This window comes from Neopelma chrysocephalum, unplaced genomic scaffold, assembly GCF_003984885.1.
Source record: "Neopelma chrysocephalum unplaced genomic scaffold, ASM398488v2 Primary Assembly neopelma1_182214, whole genome shotgun sequence".
NCBI classification, from domain to species: Eukaryota; Metazoa; Chordata; class Aves; order Passeriformes; family Pipridae; genus Neopelma; species Neopelma chrysocephalum.
The window spans coordinates 23,892-39,337 of record NW_020937944.1 but is presented as its reverse complement, the minus strand read 5'-3'; the positions used below and the strand labels follow the sequence as shown (position 1 = coordinate 39,337).

General features: G+C 53.4%; 2 protein-coding genes and 1 long non-coding RNA gene across 3 annotated transcripts; 2 read left to right on the top strand and 1 right to left on the bottom strand.

The window, feature by feature from the left end:
* Window positions 1–5: 5 nt before the first annotated feature.
* Window positions 6–5,253, top strand: LOC113962516 (alpha-protein kinase 1-like; the record flags this gene model as incomplete). Its single annotated transcript, XM_027673270.1, has 6 exons — window positions 6–1,689; window positions 1,876–2,029; window positions 2,604–2,766; window positions 2,869–3,055; window positions 3,303–3,509; window positions 4,929–5,253. Coding segments are annotated over 5 exons (2,385 nt in total), but the record flags the coding sequence as incomplete, so codon positions are not given.
* Window positions 5,254–10,714: 5,461 nt separating this feature from the next.
* On the bottom strand, window positions 10,715–11,413 carry LOC113962518 (neurogenin-2-like). The gene has a single exon (XM_027673274.1). It carries the CDS (start codon window positions 11,411–11,413, stop codon window positions 10,715–10,717), a length of 699 nt encoding a protein of 232 aa, XP_027529075.1.
* A 605-nt stretch (window positions 11,414–12,018) lies between these two features.
* Window positions 12,019–14,902, top strand: LOC113962519. The gene is made up of 3 exons (XR_003532567.1): window positions 12,019–12,160; window positions 12,932–13,040; window positions 14,363–14,902. It is a non-coding gene; the product is annotated as an uncharacterized LOC113962519 (long non-coding RNA).
* The last annotated feature ends 544 nt before the right edge of the window (window positions 14,903–15,446 follow it).

The window sequence follows — 15,446 nt, the reverse complement described above, 5'->3', positions numbered from 1 at the left end:
AGATCATGTCCCTGATCACATCCGTGAAGAAGCGCCTGCGAGTGGAAACCTTCCCCAATTCCGACGCCAGGTCTTACGTCCCAGACAGTTATAAAGGCACGGTGGAAAAGCCTGCCCTGCGAAGGGAAACCAGCTTTGAGAAGATCCTTGCCAGGCATTCCCAGCATCACCTGTCAGTGTGCCAAGTGTTTGAGAGCACCTGCAGGGCTCATAAAACCACGCTGGGAGAAATCCAGGTGGGACCTTGTATCACAACCTTAAGGACAGAGACCAAAACCACAGACACTGTGTGTACTACTCAGGAAATAGTGCAGGATGGGAGAGGTGCTGCAAAAATCCTGAGCTTGCCAACAGCAGGAAGCAACTCAGAAAGACTTGGTGGCTGGAGAAATCAAGACATGCGTTCTAGTGTGATGAAAATTTCCTTGGAAGAAGAGACTGAGCCTTTAGGAATGGAAATAAACGATGAAAATGGTGGTTTCAGCACAGGGCAAAACAGGAGTCAGAGCACGACTTCAGAGAGCTCTTGGTGCAAGCTGTCAAAATCCAGTTACTCTTCCAGCTGGGAGGATCTAAACTGTAATAGCAGCAGAGAGTCCCCTAGGGAAGGGCAGCAGCAGGAGAAGGGCTCAGCAGAGGAGCGATGCTGCACCACGGAATCTGATGGAAACGGTCAAGCCACATCCTTGCTCTCGTTGCCTCCCAGAGCCTGGAATCCTGCTCCTCGGGAACCTCTCCATAGCTGTGAGGGATCTCCTCAGCCTTCCTTGGAGGGAGGTGCTCCTCGAGCTGGCAGGAGGGTGGAGAAGGCGTCTCTTTGTGGAGACGAACTGCGGGAGGGAAGACACTGTGGAAAGAGATCTCCACAAAAGAAAGCAAAGGACCCGAGTGATGCATTTCCTTCCCTCTCCACCTCTTACTGCATTCCTACCAGGCTGGAGGAGGAGGAGAAGTCCTCCTCCTGTGCACAGCTGGGCTGCAGGACCAAGGACAGTGGCAGGGAGGGAGGCGGCGGCCGCTTTGAGCGGGTCCACCCAGGAGAACCCACAGGAAGCACGGAGGATCCCTTGTGTGAGACACATCCCCCCCAAAATGGGGGCAATTCTGCGCTGTCAATGATCACTGAGCCCAAACCAGGCAGCAGCTCCTCTGTGCGTGACTGGATGAGGAAACCTGCCACGGTGGGGGACAGATGCCGCCAAGTGCCTGAGGTTGACACCCAAGCAGAAACGATTGATGACACAGAGTTTGATTTCCTCAGTGTTGGAGACTTAGTGAACAGTTATCCCACGGCATCTGCTCCAAAGCATCAAGCAGCTCCCAGTGTGCCAACAGCTTTGCCCTTGCAGGGCAAGATATCCGTAAGCAAGCACTTTGACTGTGCCACTACGGAAGGAGATGAGGAAAAGTCTCAGGACGTGGTGAGCAGCAGGAGACAATCCAGGTCACCTCTGAGTTCATGGATCAAATCAGCACAGACGCCCACGAGTTCCCCTGAGGTTCCTTTTCTGACCCCAAGGGGAAGTTTTGCCCTCACACCTGGGAGAACGAAGGAAGAAATCCTGGAGGCTCGGTTTCTGAGGGATGACGATTACAAGCAGCTTCTGGCAGGGGTGGAACATAATTGGATTGTCCAGAGACTGATGCCTACTGGGATTTTTAGGACCAAAGAACTTTGTAAAGCGTACTGTAAGTTCCCACACAGCAACAGGTGCCCCCTCAGGGAACAGGCTTGACTCGGGCCTTTTAACACGATATTTTAGTCAGCATTTATTAGGATTTAATTTTTTGTTGTCTTCCACCCCATTACTTGAGTCTGGTTGCCTGTTTAGATTCCAGAGCCAATAAAGATCCTGTGGTGTTTTCTTTTTGTAGCTGCTCTTCTTTTAAAATACTCCAAGAAATCCGGCCTGTGGACGGGCCAAGAGACCGCCGTGTTCATCGGGGACTACCTGAACGTGGCAAAGGAAGGCAAGCAGAGAAGTGCCTTCTGGATACACTTCCTGCACCAGGAAGAAATCCTGGGAAGGTATGGGCCAATCAGATTTCCAAAACAATATGTTTATCAATGCTGCTTCTGTGTAAAAATGAATAAAAACTGTCTGGTGAGATTTTCTGCAGCAAGAGTGTTTTATGGGTCTCCCAAATGTCTTGGGCATTTTGGCAGCCTTTCCCATCACTCCATGTAACCCTACTTTTTTTAATTTCTGGGAAGGAAAAGCTACTTCACTGTGGTCTTCTAACAGCTAATTGCAGAGTAAACTGTTATGATTAGCTAGAAGCATCATTATTAGAAGTAGCCTATAAATTATTATGGGTTGAGAATACTATATCAATACCTCTGAGTTGGCTCTCCCTTCAGAGTCAAGAACAGTTGAGTTTAAACTTTCCGGTGTTATGAAACCCCCATCCCAACCTGTGATTGGTAATTTTTCACCTGTATGAGACACAAAAGAAAAAAACCACCCAAATTTAATGACCATTTTAAATGTATAACCCACAGCAGGATTTGCTTCTGAACAGCCAAGCTCAACTTTGCACTGATGTTCTGTATCACAACATACAGAACTGACACTTCTCCAAACACTCCTCCCTCTGTTTAGGTATGTTGGGAAGGAGTATAAAGAAGAAAAAGGGCTCCTCCATCACTTCAGTGACGTGGAGCGACAAATGACCGCCCAGTACTACGTGACAGAGTTCAACAAGAGGCTGTATGAGCAAAAGGTCCCTACCCAAATCTTTTATATCCCATCTGCAGTACTCCTGGTAAGGACTGTTTTCTAAGCATTTCCAAGGAACTGGTGTGGGAAGGGTGCCTTGAGCCAATTTTGCTTTTAAACCATCAGCAGTGAGACTGTCTCGTTTCAGATACTGGAAGACAGAACTATAAAAGGGTGTGTGAGTGTGGAGCCCTACATCCTCGGGGAGTTTGTGAAGCTGTCCAACAACACCAAGGTGGTAAAGACTGAGTACAAAGCCACAGAGTACGGTCTGGCTTATGGCCACTTCTGCTATGAGTTCTCCAGGGGAACAGATGTTGTCGTCGACCTACAGGGTGTGTATTACAGTGAACCTCATCCCTTTCAGGCTCAACCTTTAGCCCCCCAGGTAGCTTTGGGATATTCATTTCCTTAAATATTCAGGAAGTGCCTCTTAGGGTTCAGCTTTTGCTGACATGGGTGGAAACTGGGAATCACTGAGGTGACGCTGACAGAGCTTGGGCCGCGCCAAGCAGAGAGTCCTGAGTACAACGACACAAAGCCTGTGATGTTTGATACCAAAATGTATTGTTTCTTCCACAGGCTGGGTGACAGGAAATGGGAAGGGCCTCATCTACCTCACAGACCCCCAGATTCATTCTCTTAATGGCAAAGATGTTTCCCGCTCCAACTTTGGGAAGAGAGGAATTTATTACTTCTTTAATGACCAGCACGTGGAGTGCAACGAGATCTGTCGCAGCCTGTCTTTGACAAGGCCCTCGCTGGAGCTGCTGGCATAGACTCTCACAGGTCAGTCACACCAAGAGCTGGACACTCTTTTAACCTACACATCTTTAGGAGCAGGGAGTAGCAAAAAGCTGCCTTCATTTCCCACTCTCCTCTTCCCCCTCCCCAAAACCCTGATGTTCCGCTGCTCCCCTCCCCCTGAGCGCAAAGGCCGGGGGAGATTTTCCCGATGAGAAAGGGAACAGAGCATCAAACTTCCACAAAAAAGATGGGTCCCCAACAGACTTGGCTTTAACAAAACCACCTCCTTTTGTTTCTGCAGCCAGCAGAGATTTTTTAGGCTTTTGTCCCAGTGTTTTAGCAGTGCTATTGTTTTGTAGGTGATGTTTGTGCTGAGTTGTTTGGAAGGATGCCCTATCCCTGCGCCAACCGATTAGAACTAGGTGTAAAGAGGGAGAAGCACGAGAAGGAAAAAAAAAAAATTAAATCTCTTTATTATGGTGCATAAACCTTCAGTCTTGGGGAGCTGCGCAGCTGCACGGGGAGAAAAATGCATTCAAAAATATAATGCCAGTGTGAATAATCCTTTCTCGGGCGCTGCTCGCAGACTGCTCCAGCTTTGTCAGGTGAACTTGAACCGGGGCCGTCAGATTTGTGGCCGTTCCCATTGCACACTGTCTGTCACCCCGGGGCATTCACCATCTTGCCTGTTGTTAAGAGCCGGCGAACAATCCATCATTGAGCCGGGGCAGGCGCTGGCTCACACAGCAGTGAAATCGGCATGTGACGGTACACTCGGCCCCAGTGTCTCGCAGATTAAAGTGATACATGAAAACTCACGTGTTACTGGGGAAGATTAAGCCCGTTATCTTGTTGCGCAGCCAATAAAGGCCGGCCTTGTCCGCAAGCAGTGGGGAAATGCCGGCTTTAACCAAGTGACAAACATAGCTCCGCGCTCCGGCCAGCGAGCGCCCGGCTCCGAGGGGCAAACAAAGCTAGTTAGCAAGATCCCGGGAATTAATGGGCGGCGGGGATGGCTGTGTTAAAGCGTCTCTGCAGAGGCTTTCCCTGCTCTATGGAGACAATTAAAACCGAAACAAAACCTCCCGGACAATCTCTGCAGAACAAAGTGTCCTAATGCGCTGCCGGCAGCCGGCCCCGCCGGGTCTACTCCAGCAGCACACGCAGCCTCGGGACCCCTGACGAGCCGTGCCTTTTCCAGCTTCTTCCTGGTGAAAGGGAGAAAAAGGAAATTCGTTTAGATGTGCTCCCGAATAAACCCATCTGCGTCAAATTTTCATACCTTGCTTTCTTCCTAATATTTGCTTTTAGCAGCTGATTTCTTGTGTTGGTTTTAGGAGACTTTTTGCCATCTCAGCCAAAGTTATGGCTATTCACAGGTGAAAGTCTTGAGGGTCAGCTTGTCCAGTTCCCTGTTAAAATATACGTGGAATCATATTCTACTTGTCTCACTCTTTACAGGCTTGGGCACGATTTCAGAGGTATCAGGCACTCTGTCTTCACCCGGGGCTTGGATACTGGAAATCATGGATTAATGTGCCCCAAACCCTCATTGCCTGAAGAACTTGGACACACGCGTGGCCCCAAACGCACAGAGCTTAAATTATTGTTTCATATTTCTGATATAAATATGGGAATATTGGGGGAAATAAATAGTTGACTCTGATGATGGAGAATTTAATATTTTGGCTGGAAGTTTCGTCTTAGAGCTACTGACCAAAAAAATTACTGCTTTGTTATTTTCTCTGGTTTCAGAATAAAGTAATTTGAACTAACCTGACACTTAGGGAATTAATTAGAAATTTAATTAATTTAATTAGAAATTTTAGTTAGAAATGGAATGGTTTGTATTAACTAACTTGCTATCGAGGTGTTTTTTGGGCTTGGTGAATTATAACGTTCTCCAGATTCCAACCTAAGTGCTTGGTATGACCATTGAGGGCCACTCTCTACAATATGAGTGGAACTGTGTCATGCTGGGACAGTGAAATATTAACTGTAGGGACATCAAGTTTGAGGAAATATGGAACATTTCCTCCTCTCAACTAAACTCACGGGCTTGAGTTTACACCCTGTGTAAGTGCTGCAGTAAGTCAGGCACAGAACCTGATTTATTATCCTGCTCTTAACAAGGTGGGCACACGCTTTCCTGTCCTTCAGGGGAAGGGATTTGCCTAAAGGTTTTTCCCACTTGCCTTTCTGCAGGTACCCATGTGAAAGGCAGAGAGTCTCGCTGGCTGTGTGCTCAGGCATGAAAATTTAGTGCGTTTGATACCCAGGGAACAACCAGAGGCTGCAAACCTCAGGTAGAATGATTTTCTCATTCCTTTACCAGTAACTAGTGACTCTATGGAGCACTTTGGGGGATTTCTCTTAGAAAAGACGCAGAGGAAAGGGAGCCCCTCAGTTATCCCAACAATACAGTGCTGAGCCAGGCTTGCCTCCCTGGGAGTCTCAGCATCCCAGGCCATTACGGCCGGCGGAGAGCGGGCGCGAGGTGACCCCTCCAGCTGTGAGGCAGCCCCTGCACGCGAGGCAGCACGTCCCTGCTGCCATAAACCCGGCATCAGCTGCCCCTGGAGCCCAGCTGCTGGATTTAGGCACCGCTCCTTCACCAGACACAGCTATTCAGGGGGGCTGAGGGCAAAGCCTCACGCCACCGACCGCAGAACCGCAGCCCGCGCTGCCCAATCTCTTCTGCTTGGAAAGACACGGCAGCACCAGCCTCCTCGGCATCTCCTTCCCACTAACCAGAGCGGGAATATATGTAGCAAAGCAAAAAAACACCAACTTGGTAACTGCTGCTGTCACCTGCTGCCCCGAGGGAAGTCCCTGCACCGGCACCCGGGTGCCCTCCCTGGCCCTGCAGGGAAACTGGCAGCAGCGTGCAGCTCTCACCCCTCTCCTGGGAGCGACACACGCCACCCTCCTTTTTTCCACTTGGATGAAATCATCTCCCCTGTCCCTTGGCAGAGTGGGAGCAGATGGGGCTGTTGGCCTCCGCAGCCTCCCGCTGCCCCAGCTCGTGTGAGTCGGTGATGCCTCCAGCCCCCCCCCAGCCTGCCCACTGTGCCCCTCCAAACAGAACTTAATCCCATTCTCTAATCCCAAACTTCTCTGCCAAGCTGTTTTTGAGGCAGAGCGTAGCTTTCATCCAAAGATAACAAGTTATTATTAATAATTTGCTAAGTGGTGGATGCTGCTCAGAGGACCAGAGCACCCGCAGCACCAAGGGGGAGTGTAGATCCCATAGAGGCAGGTCCAGCATCCCTCTTCCGCCCCGCATCCAGGGGGTGGCTGGGTGGCACAGCCAGCACCCAAGGGCGCAGGATGAGGGCAGGGTCCCCCACCCAGCAGGCAGCAGGTGCCTTTCCTCCCTCGGTAACAGCCGAGTTGAAGCCCAAACTGCCGTGCCGGCTACCGGGGCTGCCGTCCCCTCCGAGCAGGACATCACGTTAATAGAGGTTGATTTGCAAACGGCGTCGCCCCCCCCCCCCAGTGCCCCCCTTTGCCTGACTCCCGCTTTTCTGCTCAATGGCACAGATGCTGCTTTGTGCTGCCCAGGACCAGGCAGGCTATTAGCAGCAAATCCAGCGAGGGAAATTAATGAAGGCGACTACTAATAAAAGACAGCTCAGGACAGCCCGACCAACTTGCTCCGAGCGGTAATTAACTTTTTTTAAAACTCATGAAGGTAAATATGCTGTCAGCTTTGGGCCGGGCTCTCTGCTTTTTAATAAAAGGAGGAGGAGGGGAGGCAAGGGAGAGGGGGTGGCTGTGTGTCACAGCCGCCCCAGCACCATCCCTGTTCCCTCTCGGAATAGGGACTTCTGAGGATTTCTTTTCTCTCCGAGCAATTTCTAAAGGTTTTATTTTAAATCTGAGCACCATGAGAGTTCTACCTCTCCTTGATCTGGGTTCTGTACAAGAGGTCACGGGGATGAGCAGGATGCCAGTATTTTGCTGGACCTGCACAGCTGTTGCAGCTTCGTAGGGAAAAGGCAGGATATCCTAATGTCCTGATATCCTAATATCCTGATATCCTTACACTGTCAGAGCAAAAGAGCATCTTAGGCCATAACACGCAAGATTTAGCCCTGTAGTAAGTCATTAACCTACACCAGGTTGCAACAAAATTCCCACTGGGATTTCTGTTTCTACCAGAGGATTGACTGTATAATAGATAACTGAGATTTTTTTTGCCCGTGGGGAACGGGAATTGGGGCCGCACGGGCCAAATCCACACATAATCCGGGACAAGGGCGAAGCCCAACCTGAGGCACCTGAATAAGGCTTCAGGAAAACTGGGCTTAGGATCTGCCAGCCATGTGAGGGCTGTGTTGGGAACGGTCTTTAATGATGGCACTACGTGGAAAGATTGATGCCTGACATGAAAGCGAGCGCGGCAGCCCTTGGGGTGCGGCTGGGACTGCTTTGGCTCCTCAGCACTATTCTTATGCCAAGGAGGGGCTGTAAAACCCCCTCGGGGGCTTTCGTGCTGCCCCTCCAGCCCTGACAGTGCAGGGGAGCTTTTATGCCAAAATACAATACACAGAAGGATCATAAACACGTGTTCTGGGGGAAAGGGGCTGCCATGGAAACCAGTCCCAGGTTTGTTTTGTTATCCAAGGAGGTGAGTTTCTGTCTTGCATCTCCTGGGCCGCTTCCAGGTTGGCTGCAATTGGCTCTGGGGACCGGCCATCACCTCCAAAAACCAGTCTTCTGAGAGAAAAGAGGGAAATACGAGAAAAAAGAAGGAAAGAGAGGAATAAACTCAAGCTAAGAGGGAAGAAAGAGGGAAATAAATGCTTTTGGCCACTGGGATGAGGGTGACTGGCTTAGGTGGCAAATCCAACCTCTCTGGCTCGGCCTTTGCCAACACAGCCCTGTCTCCCCCTCCCTGCCTTGCCCCCCTTGGGCCTGTCTCTTCCAAGGGCATCTCCAGCTGAGCCCAGCCTTCCACAGGGAGCAGGGAAGGTTTGGCTGGCATGACTCCCACCCCAAACCCCTCTCCAAAGCCCCCCTCCGCCCTCCGACGTGACGTGTGCTTTTTCCCACGGTGGTTCCCATCACCACAGCCCCAGCAGGACGGGGATGCTCCTGTCTATACCTGGGATGGAGGAAGATCCCTCCAGGATGACGCACCCGGCAAGAAGCAGCATCCCTCCCCGAGGACAGCTGGAGGGAGCATCCCAGCGCTGAGCCAGCCAGGATGTCCCTCCCACTCCTGCCCGAGAGAGAAGTGCATCCCATCCATCCTGGCCTTTTGAAGAGCCAAAGGCACCTACTCCAATGCCTCTTAAAAGCAGGAGAGAAACTGGGAAGGACAATGAGACCCGACCAGAAAAGACAGAGAGGGCGAGCGAGAGAGGCTCTCGGCTTCTTTTTGGCATTCCTGGAGTTTAATCATTAAAAGGGGTCGTTAAAAGAAGAGTGAGAGTGAAAAACCCGCTCCCGACGGGCTGCCCCACACACTGCCAGCGCCGTCAAAGGCTCCCTCTTGTTTTGTTCCTCCTGGCCCGTGGCAGATTTGGGGGGACACAGCTTCATCTTGCTGGCCACATCAAAGCGGTGATTATGCAAATGCTCCCACTTTTTTTTTTCCTTTTTTTTTTTTTTAGGGAATTATTTATCACACAATAACCCCCCTGCCAGGGGGGGAAACAATAGATCAGGCTAGATAGCGCTGCTCGCCCGAGGCTGCGGGGCTGGGGGACCCCTGCGTGGTTTATTGGCCTAACCTAATTTCACTAATTCTCTTTTCACACATTTTGGGCTTTTTTTTCTCTTCCCCCCCCCCCCTTCCCTCGCTCCGAGGGCCGGGTTTTGATCCGGAGGGCACCGGGCGGGATTCACGTGCTGAGCATTTTATTTAATTAATACATTCAGGCGCCTCTGCTGGTTTTTAATGATTTCCAGGTGTTTGTACCCAGAAGTCACAAAGTGCTCCCGGGCGCACGGGCAGGATGATTGAAGGGCCTGGGCGGCCTCCAGCATCCCCCTCCATGGTGACATCCCTGACCGTGTGCTGTGCACACTGAACCGAACCCCCTGGAATCGCAAGTGCCTTGGGATTCATCCGTCCCTCAGAGAGGCAGAGAAAGGGAATTCTTCCTCTTTTGTAGCCCAATCATTTTTTCCTCAGTAACATTTATTTCCTGTGGCCTTCTCGGTGAAATCCTTGGGCCTGAAGAAGCATGATAACTGTTTATCTATCCATCCATCCATCCATCCATCCAACCATCCATCCATCCCACGCTTGCTGTCAGCATCTTCTGTACCAAGAAGCAAAGATAAATGATCAGTAAACTTCCACTGAACTTATATATATATATATGTATATATGTATACATATATAATGGGGTTTTTTGCAGTTTCCTGGAGCAGCTGTTGCCTGTGGACCTGCTGTAAGTGGCATCAGCTCCCACCAGCCCCTGGTTTCACCAGAGACAAGGACAGGCCCAATCCCGTATTTCCCGGTCGCTGTCACGTAAAGCAGAAAAAGCAGCAGCCCCAAAGGTACGAAAATTAGAGCTTTTTATTTATATTTTATCACAAGGACGGTCCCTTTGCTCTTCAGCTGTAAATACATACTAGAATAAACTCTGTAAATTATACAAAAAATACATATTTTCCATGAAATCTGTCTTTATAATAAATAAATGTGAACACGTGTGTGGCTGATCGCTGTAATGTTCCGTGTCTGTTGAGGTTTTCAGTCTGTTGATTTATTTTTAATCTCCTGAAAGAAGGGGGGAGTTCCTCGTCCCCTAAAGGTCGAAATAAATAATGTATGAGGAGATCCTTCCCCATTCCCCCCCTCCTGATTTTTTTTTCCCTTTTGATAGAGAGTTCAGCCTAAATTTCCACGCTTGCATTCAGCCCTCACAAAGCCTACAAATTATACAATGACTTCTAACCTGGACCCCTAACAAAACAATTTACTTTTTTTTTTTTTCTCGCTTTCCAACCCCCCCCTCCCGCCTATAAATCATAAGGGACAGATGGCAAAGGGGGGAGCTGGGAAAAGGAGGGGGGGGACACACAAAAGCCCCGCGGTGACAGATCTGGGAAAACTGGACAAAGTGCACATCGGAGAGAGAGAGAGAGAGAGAGAGAGAAAGAGAGAGAGAGACGGAAAGTTTGGTTTGGCAGGTGCCGTTCCCACAGCCCGCCCTGCCCTGGGAATGGGGCAGATGCCGCCGCCGCAGCCGCCCCGGGGGGAGCCCCGGGAGCGCCGGGGCGGGCTAGAGGCAGCGGCGGGGCAGCGGCGGCGCCGGGGCGAAGCGGCCCGGCCAGTGCTCGGGGTCCGAGGCGGAGCCGGCGGGGCTGGCGGGCGATAAAGTGCAGGCGTACGGGGAGGCGGAGGGCGCGGGGCTGGCGGCGCCGCCGCTCCAGGAGGAGGCGGGCGACGGGCTGCCCTCGGCGGGGACCCCCGCGCCCGCCGCCCCGGCGTCGGGGCCGAGCCGCGCCGCCCCGGCCAGCCGCAGGGTCTCGGTGAGCGCCCAGATGTAGTTGTGGGCGAAGCGCAGCGTCTCGATCTTGGTGAGCTTGGCGTCCTCGGGGAAGGTGGGCAGCACGTCGCGCAGGGCGTCCAGCGCCGCGTTCAGGTTGTGCATCCGGTTGCGCTCCCGGTTGTTGGCCTTGAGCCGCCGGCTCCGCTTGATGCGCTGCGCCGTCTCCGCCGTGCGCGCCGCCCGCGGGGCGCCCCGGGACCGCCCCGGCCGCCGCTTCCCCTCCGCCCGCCGCAGCCCGCGGCCGCCCGCCGCCTCCACGGGGCGCGCCGGCGGGGCGGTGCGCGGCTCCTCCTCCTCCTCCTCTTCCTCCTCCTCCTCCTCCTCCTCGGCGCTGGACGGCAGCGAGGGCGAGGGGGCGGGCGAGCCCAGCCCCAGCAGCAGCAGCTCGTCCTCGGCGGCCGGCGCCAGGACCTCCGCCTTCACCAGCATCCTTGCGCCGGGAAGCACCGGGGAAGAGCGCCGGGCAGCAGCACCGGCGGCTTGACGGTTCGCCGGTCTGACGGAGCGGGGCGGGGGTCGCGGGGGCCCAAAGCGCGGGGGATCGTGGAAGGGAGGGAGGGGGGGGGGCGGGGTGGGGGGGGCGCGTCGCTGGCACGCGCCCCGGGGCGCGGCGGGCGGGTCCGGGCGGGCGGGCGGCGGCGGGAGCGGCGCCCGGGGCCCGTCGGGGCTGCGTGTCTGGCACACGACCCTCCTTAACACCCCTTATATACCCCGCGGGGAACAATCAAACCTACCCCCGGGGTCCCCGTCCCCCCCCCCCCTCCCTCCACCTCGCCCCGCCCGCGACTCTTGTCGGGGGCGCCGCCGCCGCCGCCACCGCCGCCCCCCCGCCCGTTCTCCCCCCCGTGTCCCCCCCTCCCGTCGGGGCCCCATTGGCGCCTCGCGCTCGGCTGGAGCGTGCCGCTAATTTATTAATGAATGGGGGGGACGGCGCGGGGGAGCGGGGGGGGGGGGGCGCGAGGCGCAGCCGGCCAATCCCCGCGCCCCGCGCGCCACGCGCGCGCCCGGGGCCCCGCTCCCTTTTGCGGCCGCTTTTCGCGTTCTGCGGAGCCGGCGCCCGGCGCCCGGGCAAAGGGATGCGAGGGATGCGAGGGATGGGGGAGCTCCCCTTGGCCTCCATGTTCGTTCCCCGGGGAGATTTTATCGTCTTGGGGAGACGCCGGTGCTGTGGTAAAGGTGCACAGTTCGTACGCGGCTTGCTGGAGGGATGGATGGTATGGGGGTCCCCCGGGATGCAGCTGCTCGGTGCTGTCAAATAACAGCGGTTTAGGTTGGAAGGGACCTGGAAAGATCATCTCATTCCAGCCCTCTGCCATGGGCAGGGACACCTTCCACTATCCCAGGTTGCTCCAATCCCCGTCCAACTTAGCTTTGGACACTTCCAGGGATGGGGCAGCCACAGCTTCTCTGGGCAACCTGTGCCAGGGCCTCACCACCCTCACAGGGAAGAATTTCTTCCTAATATCCCATCTAACCCTGCCTTCTGTCAGTGTGAAGCTGTTCCCCCTTGTCACTCCGTGCCCTTGTCAAAGAAATGATGGTGAGGACATACAAAACAAAAACCCCAGCACACTGTCTTCCTGTGTGGAAACACCAGATCTGAGGCACTTTGGGGGAGTTGAGCTTTGGAACAGGATTTTATTTGCAGCTGGTAGAGAAGCCTAAAACAGGTGAGAGCGCCAAAATCGCCACAAACATCTCGCTGAGCACACCAGGAACTCGCAAGCAAATGAGCCCCTCGCTCTCGCTGCCCACTGAGTTGGTGGCCCCTGTGTCACTCCCTGCAGGAACGATGGCAGCCAGGCGGCTGCCTCAATTAGAGCATCTCCGTGACTCTGTGAGACATTTTAATGCTCCCCTTGCCTCCTTGTGAAAAGCAGGAGACGCACAGGTCCCCTCGGCATCCCAGGAGAGTGGCACAAAAGAACTTTATTTCTTTTTCAGCAGCTTAAGGCTCAAAGCAGAGTCACCTGTGACGGGGCCAGCCCGCCCCTCTGTCACCACCCTGTTTTCTGAGATTTCTGTCCTTTCATTGCCGATGGAAAGCAACGGAGAGGTGAGGCCGAGGCTGTGCTGGGGGTGCATAACCCACTGTGGTGCCTTTCTGGGGTTCAGCCCAATTCTTGCTGCCAGCCCCAGCGATGCAGCAGTTTTCTCCTCAGGACTGAGCACAGGGTGACCGAGTCCTCACAACCCTGCAGAGGCGCTTGTGTGGTCTGTGGGCAGAGCGAGGGCCGAGCTGCTCGGAGGAGAGCGGTGGGGAGAGGGGGCAGCGGGGGGAGAGGGAGTGGGATCAGGAGCGGGAATGCCGCTGCCACTGCTGCCCACTGCCTGAACTGTCCTCCAAGGGTCAAACTGTTCAACTTCAGCCCCTTTGCCAGACTCAATCCTACTTTAGGGGAACAAAAGCCCAAAGTAGGCGACGATCAAGAAATGGGAGCACAATGATTTAAGCTTATCACACAGCCCAGAAATAAAGGACGCTGAGCTCGTGTGGGGGAGAGGGGAGACCTTCAGAAAGGCTTTGTTTGCTGTAAGAAGATTGAACTCTGAGGTGACCCGATAGCCCTAAAAGTTTAGGGTCTGTGTTGCTGAGAGACCTTTGGGCACAGCCCATCCACACGTGGACCTCACAAGTTGAGAGCCGGCGTTAATGGCCGGCCTGCCCCAGGTGAATGGGGGCGCGACATCCCGGAGAAAGGGGGGACAAAGCTGCAGGGACAGGGTGGCCTGACCCCTCCCTACTCCGGCTCCTTCACACCCACCCGGCCTGAGGCATCCTAAGGGTTTAGGGAACCAGGGCTGCCCACACCAGGCTACCCAGCCCTGCAGCACCCGCAAACCCTGTGAGTGAGATGGTTCTGCTCTTAAATGGGGGGGACGGAATATATCCAAATTCAGCAGGGTATCAGGATGCTCTAGGGAGGGGAGAAATGGAAAGTGCTGCAGCGTGTGTCCCCTATGCCCTGATCCAGGTCCTTCCCAAACCCTCTGTGCGCTCAGCGAAAAGTGCTGCAGAGAGGGACAGGATGAGGACTGACCCCCCAGATCCCAAGCTGCGCTGACACTTTCGGGGTTTTGGGATCAAGGAGAGGAGGGATTCCCCCATAAGCGCTGCCCCGGCATCCTTCCCTGGGTCCCCCCACCCTGAGCAGACGAGCCCCTCGTTGGGGGCCGATTGTTCCCGGCAGATTTGCATGGCAGGTGCAGGCCTGCGAAGCGATTTTGCCGTCCTGGGGCACCCCCCCCGCCTCCCCAAGAGGGTTTGCCTCCCCCCCCTTGTGAAAAAAGGCCGCCGGTGCCTTCCTTTCCCATGAAGAAGAGAAGAAGCTTGAGGATCGCGTGAACACGCTTCAGTTTTCTTATTCTTTTCTATAGATGTGGGGAAAAGAACAGCCGATTGTGTGAAAAACCCAGTGCCTGCAAAAAGGGACATTGGCCATCCAGGCGAAGGTGCGCAAGGGAGAGCACTAATCGCTGAACCAGGAGACAAATACGATTACCAGCTCCGAGCCTTGAGTCAGAAAGTCTCATAGACTTTAAGATGTTAATCCCCAACATAATCCTTCCTTTGGCGTGTAGGAATAGTGCAGCCACAAGAGTTGTTTTGTTATTTATATTGGCGTTTAATAAAACTCAGCCAGTGGTGAATGGGCTGCCCACTCTCCAATGGTAATTAATTCCCTATTTCAGTGACCCAATTGTGCTGGGATAGAGCAGTGGGACAGTCCCACTGCCCCAACCCGCCTTTGTGCAGCTACACGGCTCTCGTGCTTCAACAGCTATGGAAACTCATTCTTTTGATGTCATTCAATGAGTTTTCCTTGGGCATCTTCTAAACTTCAAGGACCCTTTTCTTTCTCGAACGCCTGAAAAGCAGGACTAGCTTGACCACCTCTGTAGAATTTAATGATTTGGTGAAAGGGCCTTTTTTTGGGGGATTTGTGTAAGGAAAGAGAGAAAGAAAATTTGGCAGGCTGGCTATCAAACAGGGGGGCTATCCAAACTCGGGTGTGCCGAACTCATTCAGCTCCTAATTTATACGCGTCTTAAAAGCCACTTTTCCTTACTCGAAATACTTGGGGGCTTCTCTTAGTCGAGGCATTTCTAGAAGGGATTTGCTAGTGAGCAATAACTCTGTTTTACAGACGTGAGTAAAGACACGTGAGCAAATGGTGTTTTAAGAAGGCATTTCCATCCAGAAAAGGGAAAAACACCTGGATGCTTTTGCCCAGAAAAGGGGAAAAATACCAGGTACCTGCAATGGGTTATTGATATAAAGTGTGTCTGTGGGTTTATGCTTTTTGGCTGTATGGTGAGGTGGCGCAAGGAGTGTGTGAAGTGAACACGTGAAGAACATGGAGTTACCCTGCAGAGCCACCCTGGTCCGGGCAGCCTCTTCTATGTCTTTATACACACTTCCAAAAAAAAAAAAAAAAAAAAAAAAAAAAAACCCCTTCGC

Bases quoted from the DNA above. Each gene is read 5' to 3' on its own strand.
- LOC113962518 (XM_027673274.1), bottom strand. From the start codon at position 11,413: ATGCTGGTGAAGGCGGAGGTCCTGGCGCCGGCCGCCGAGGACGAGCTG.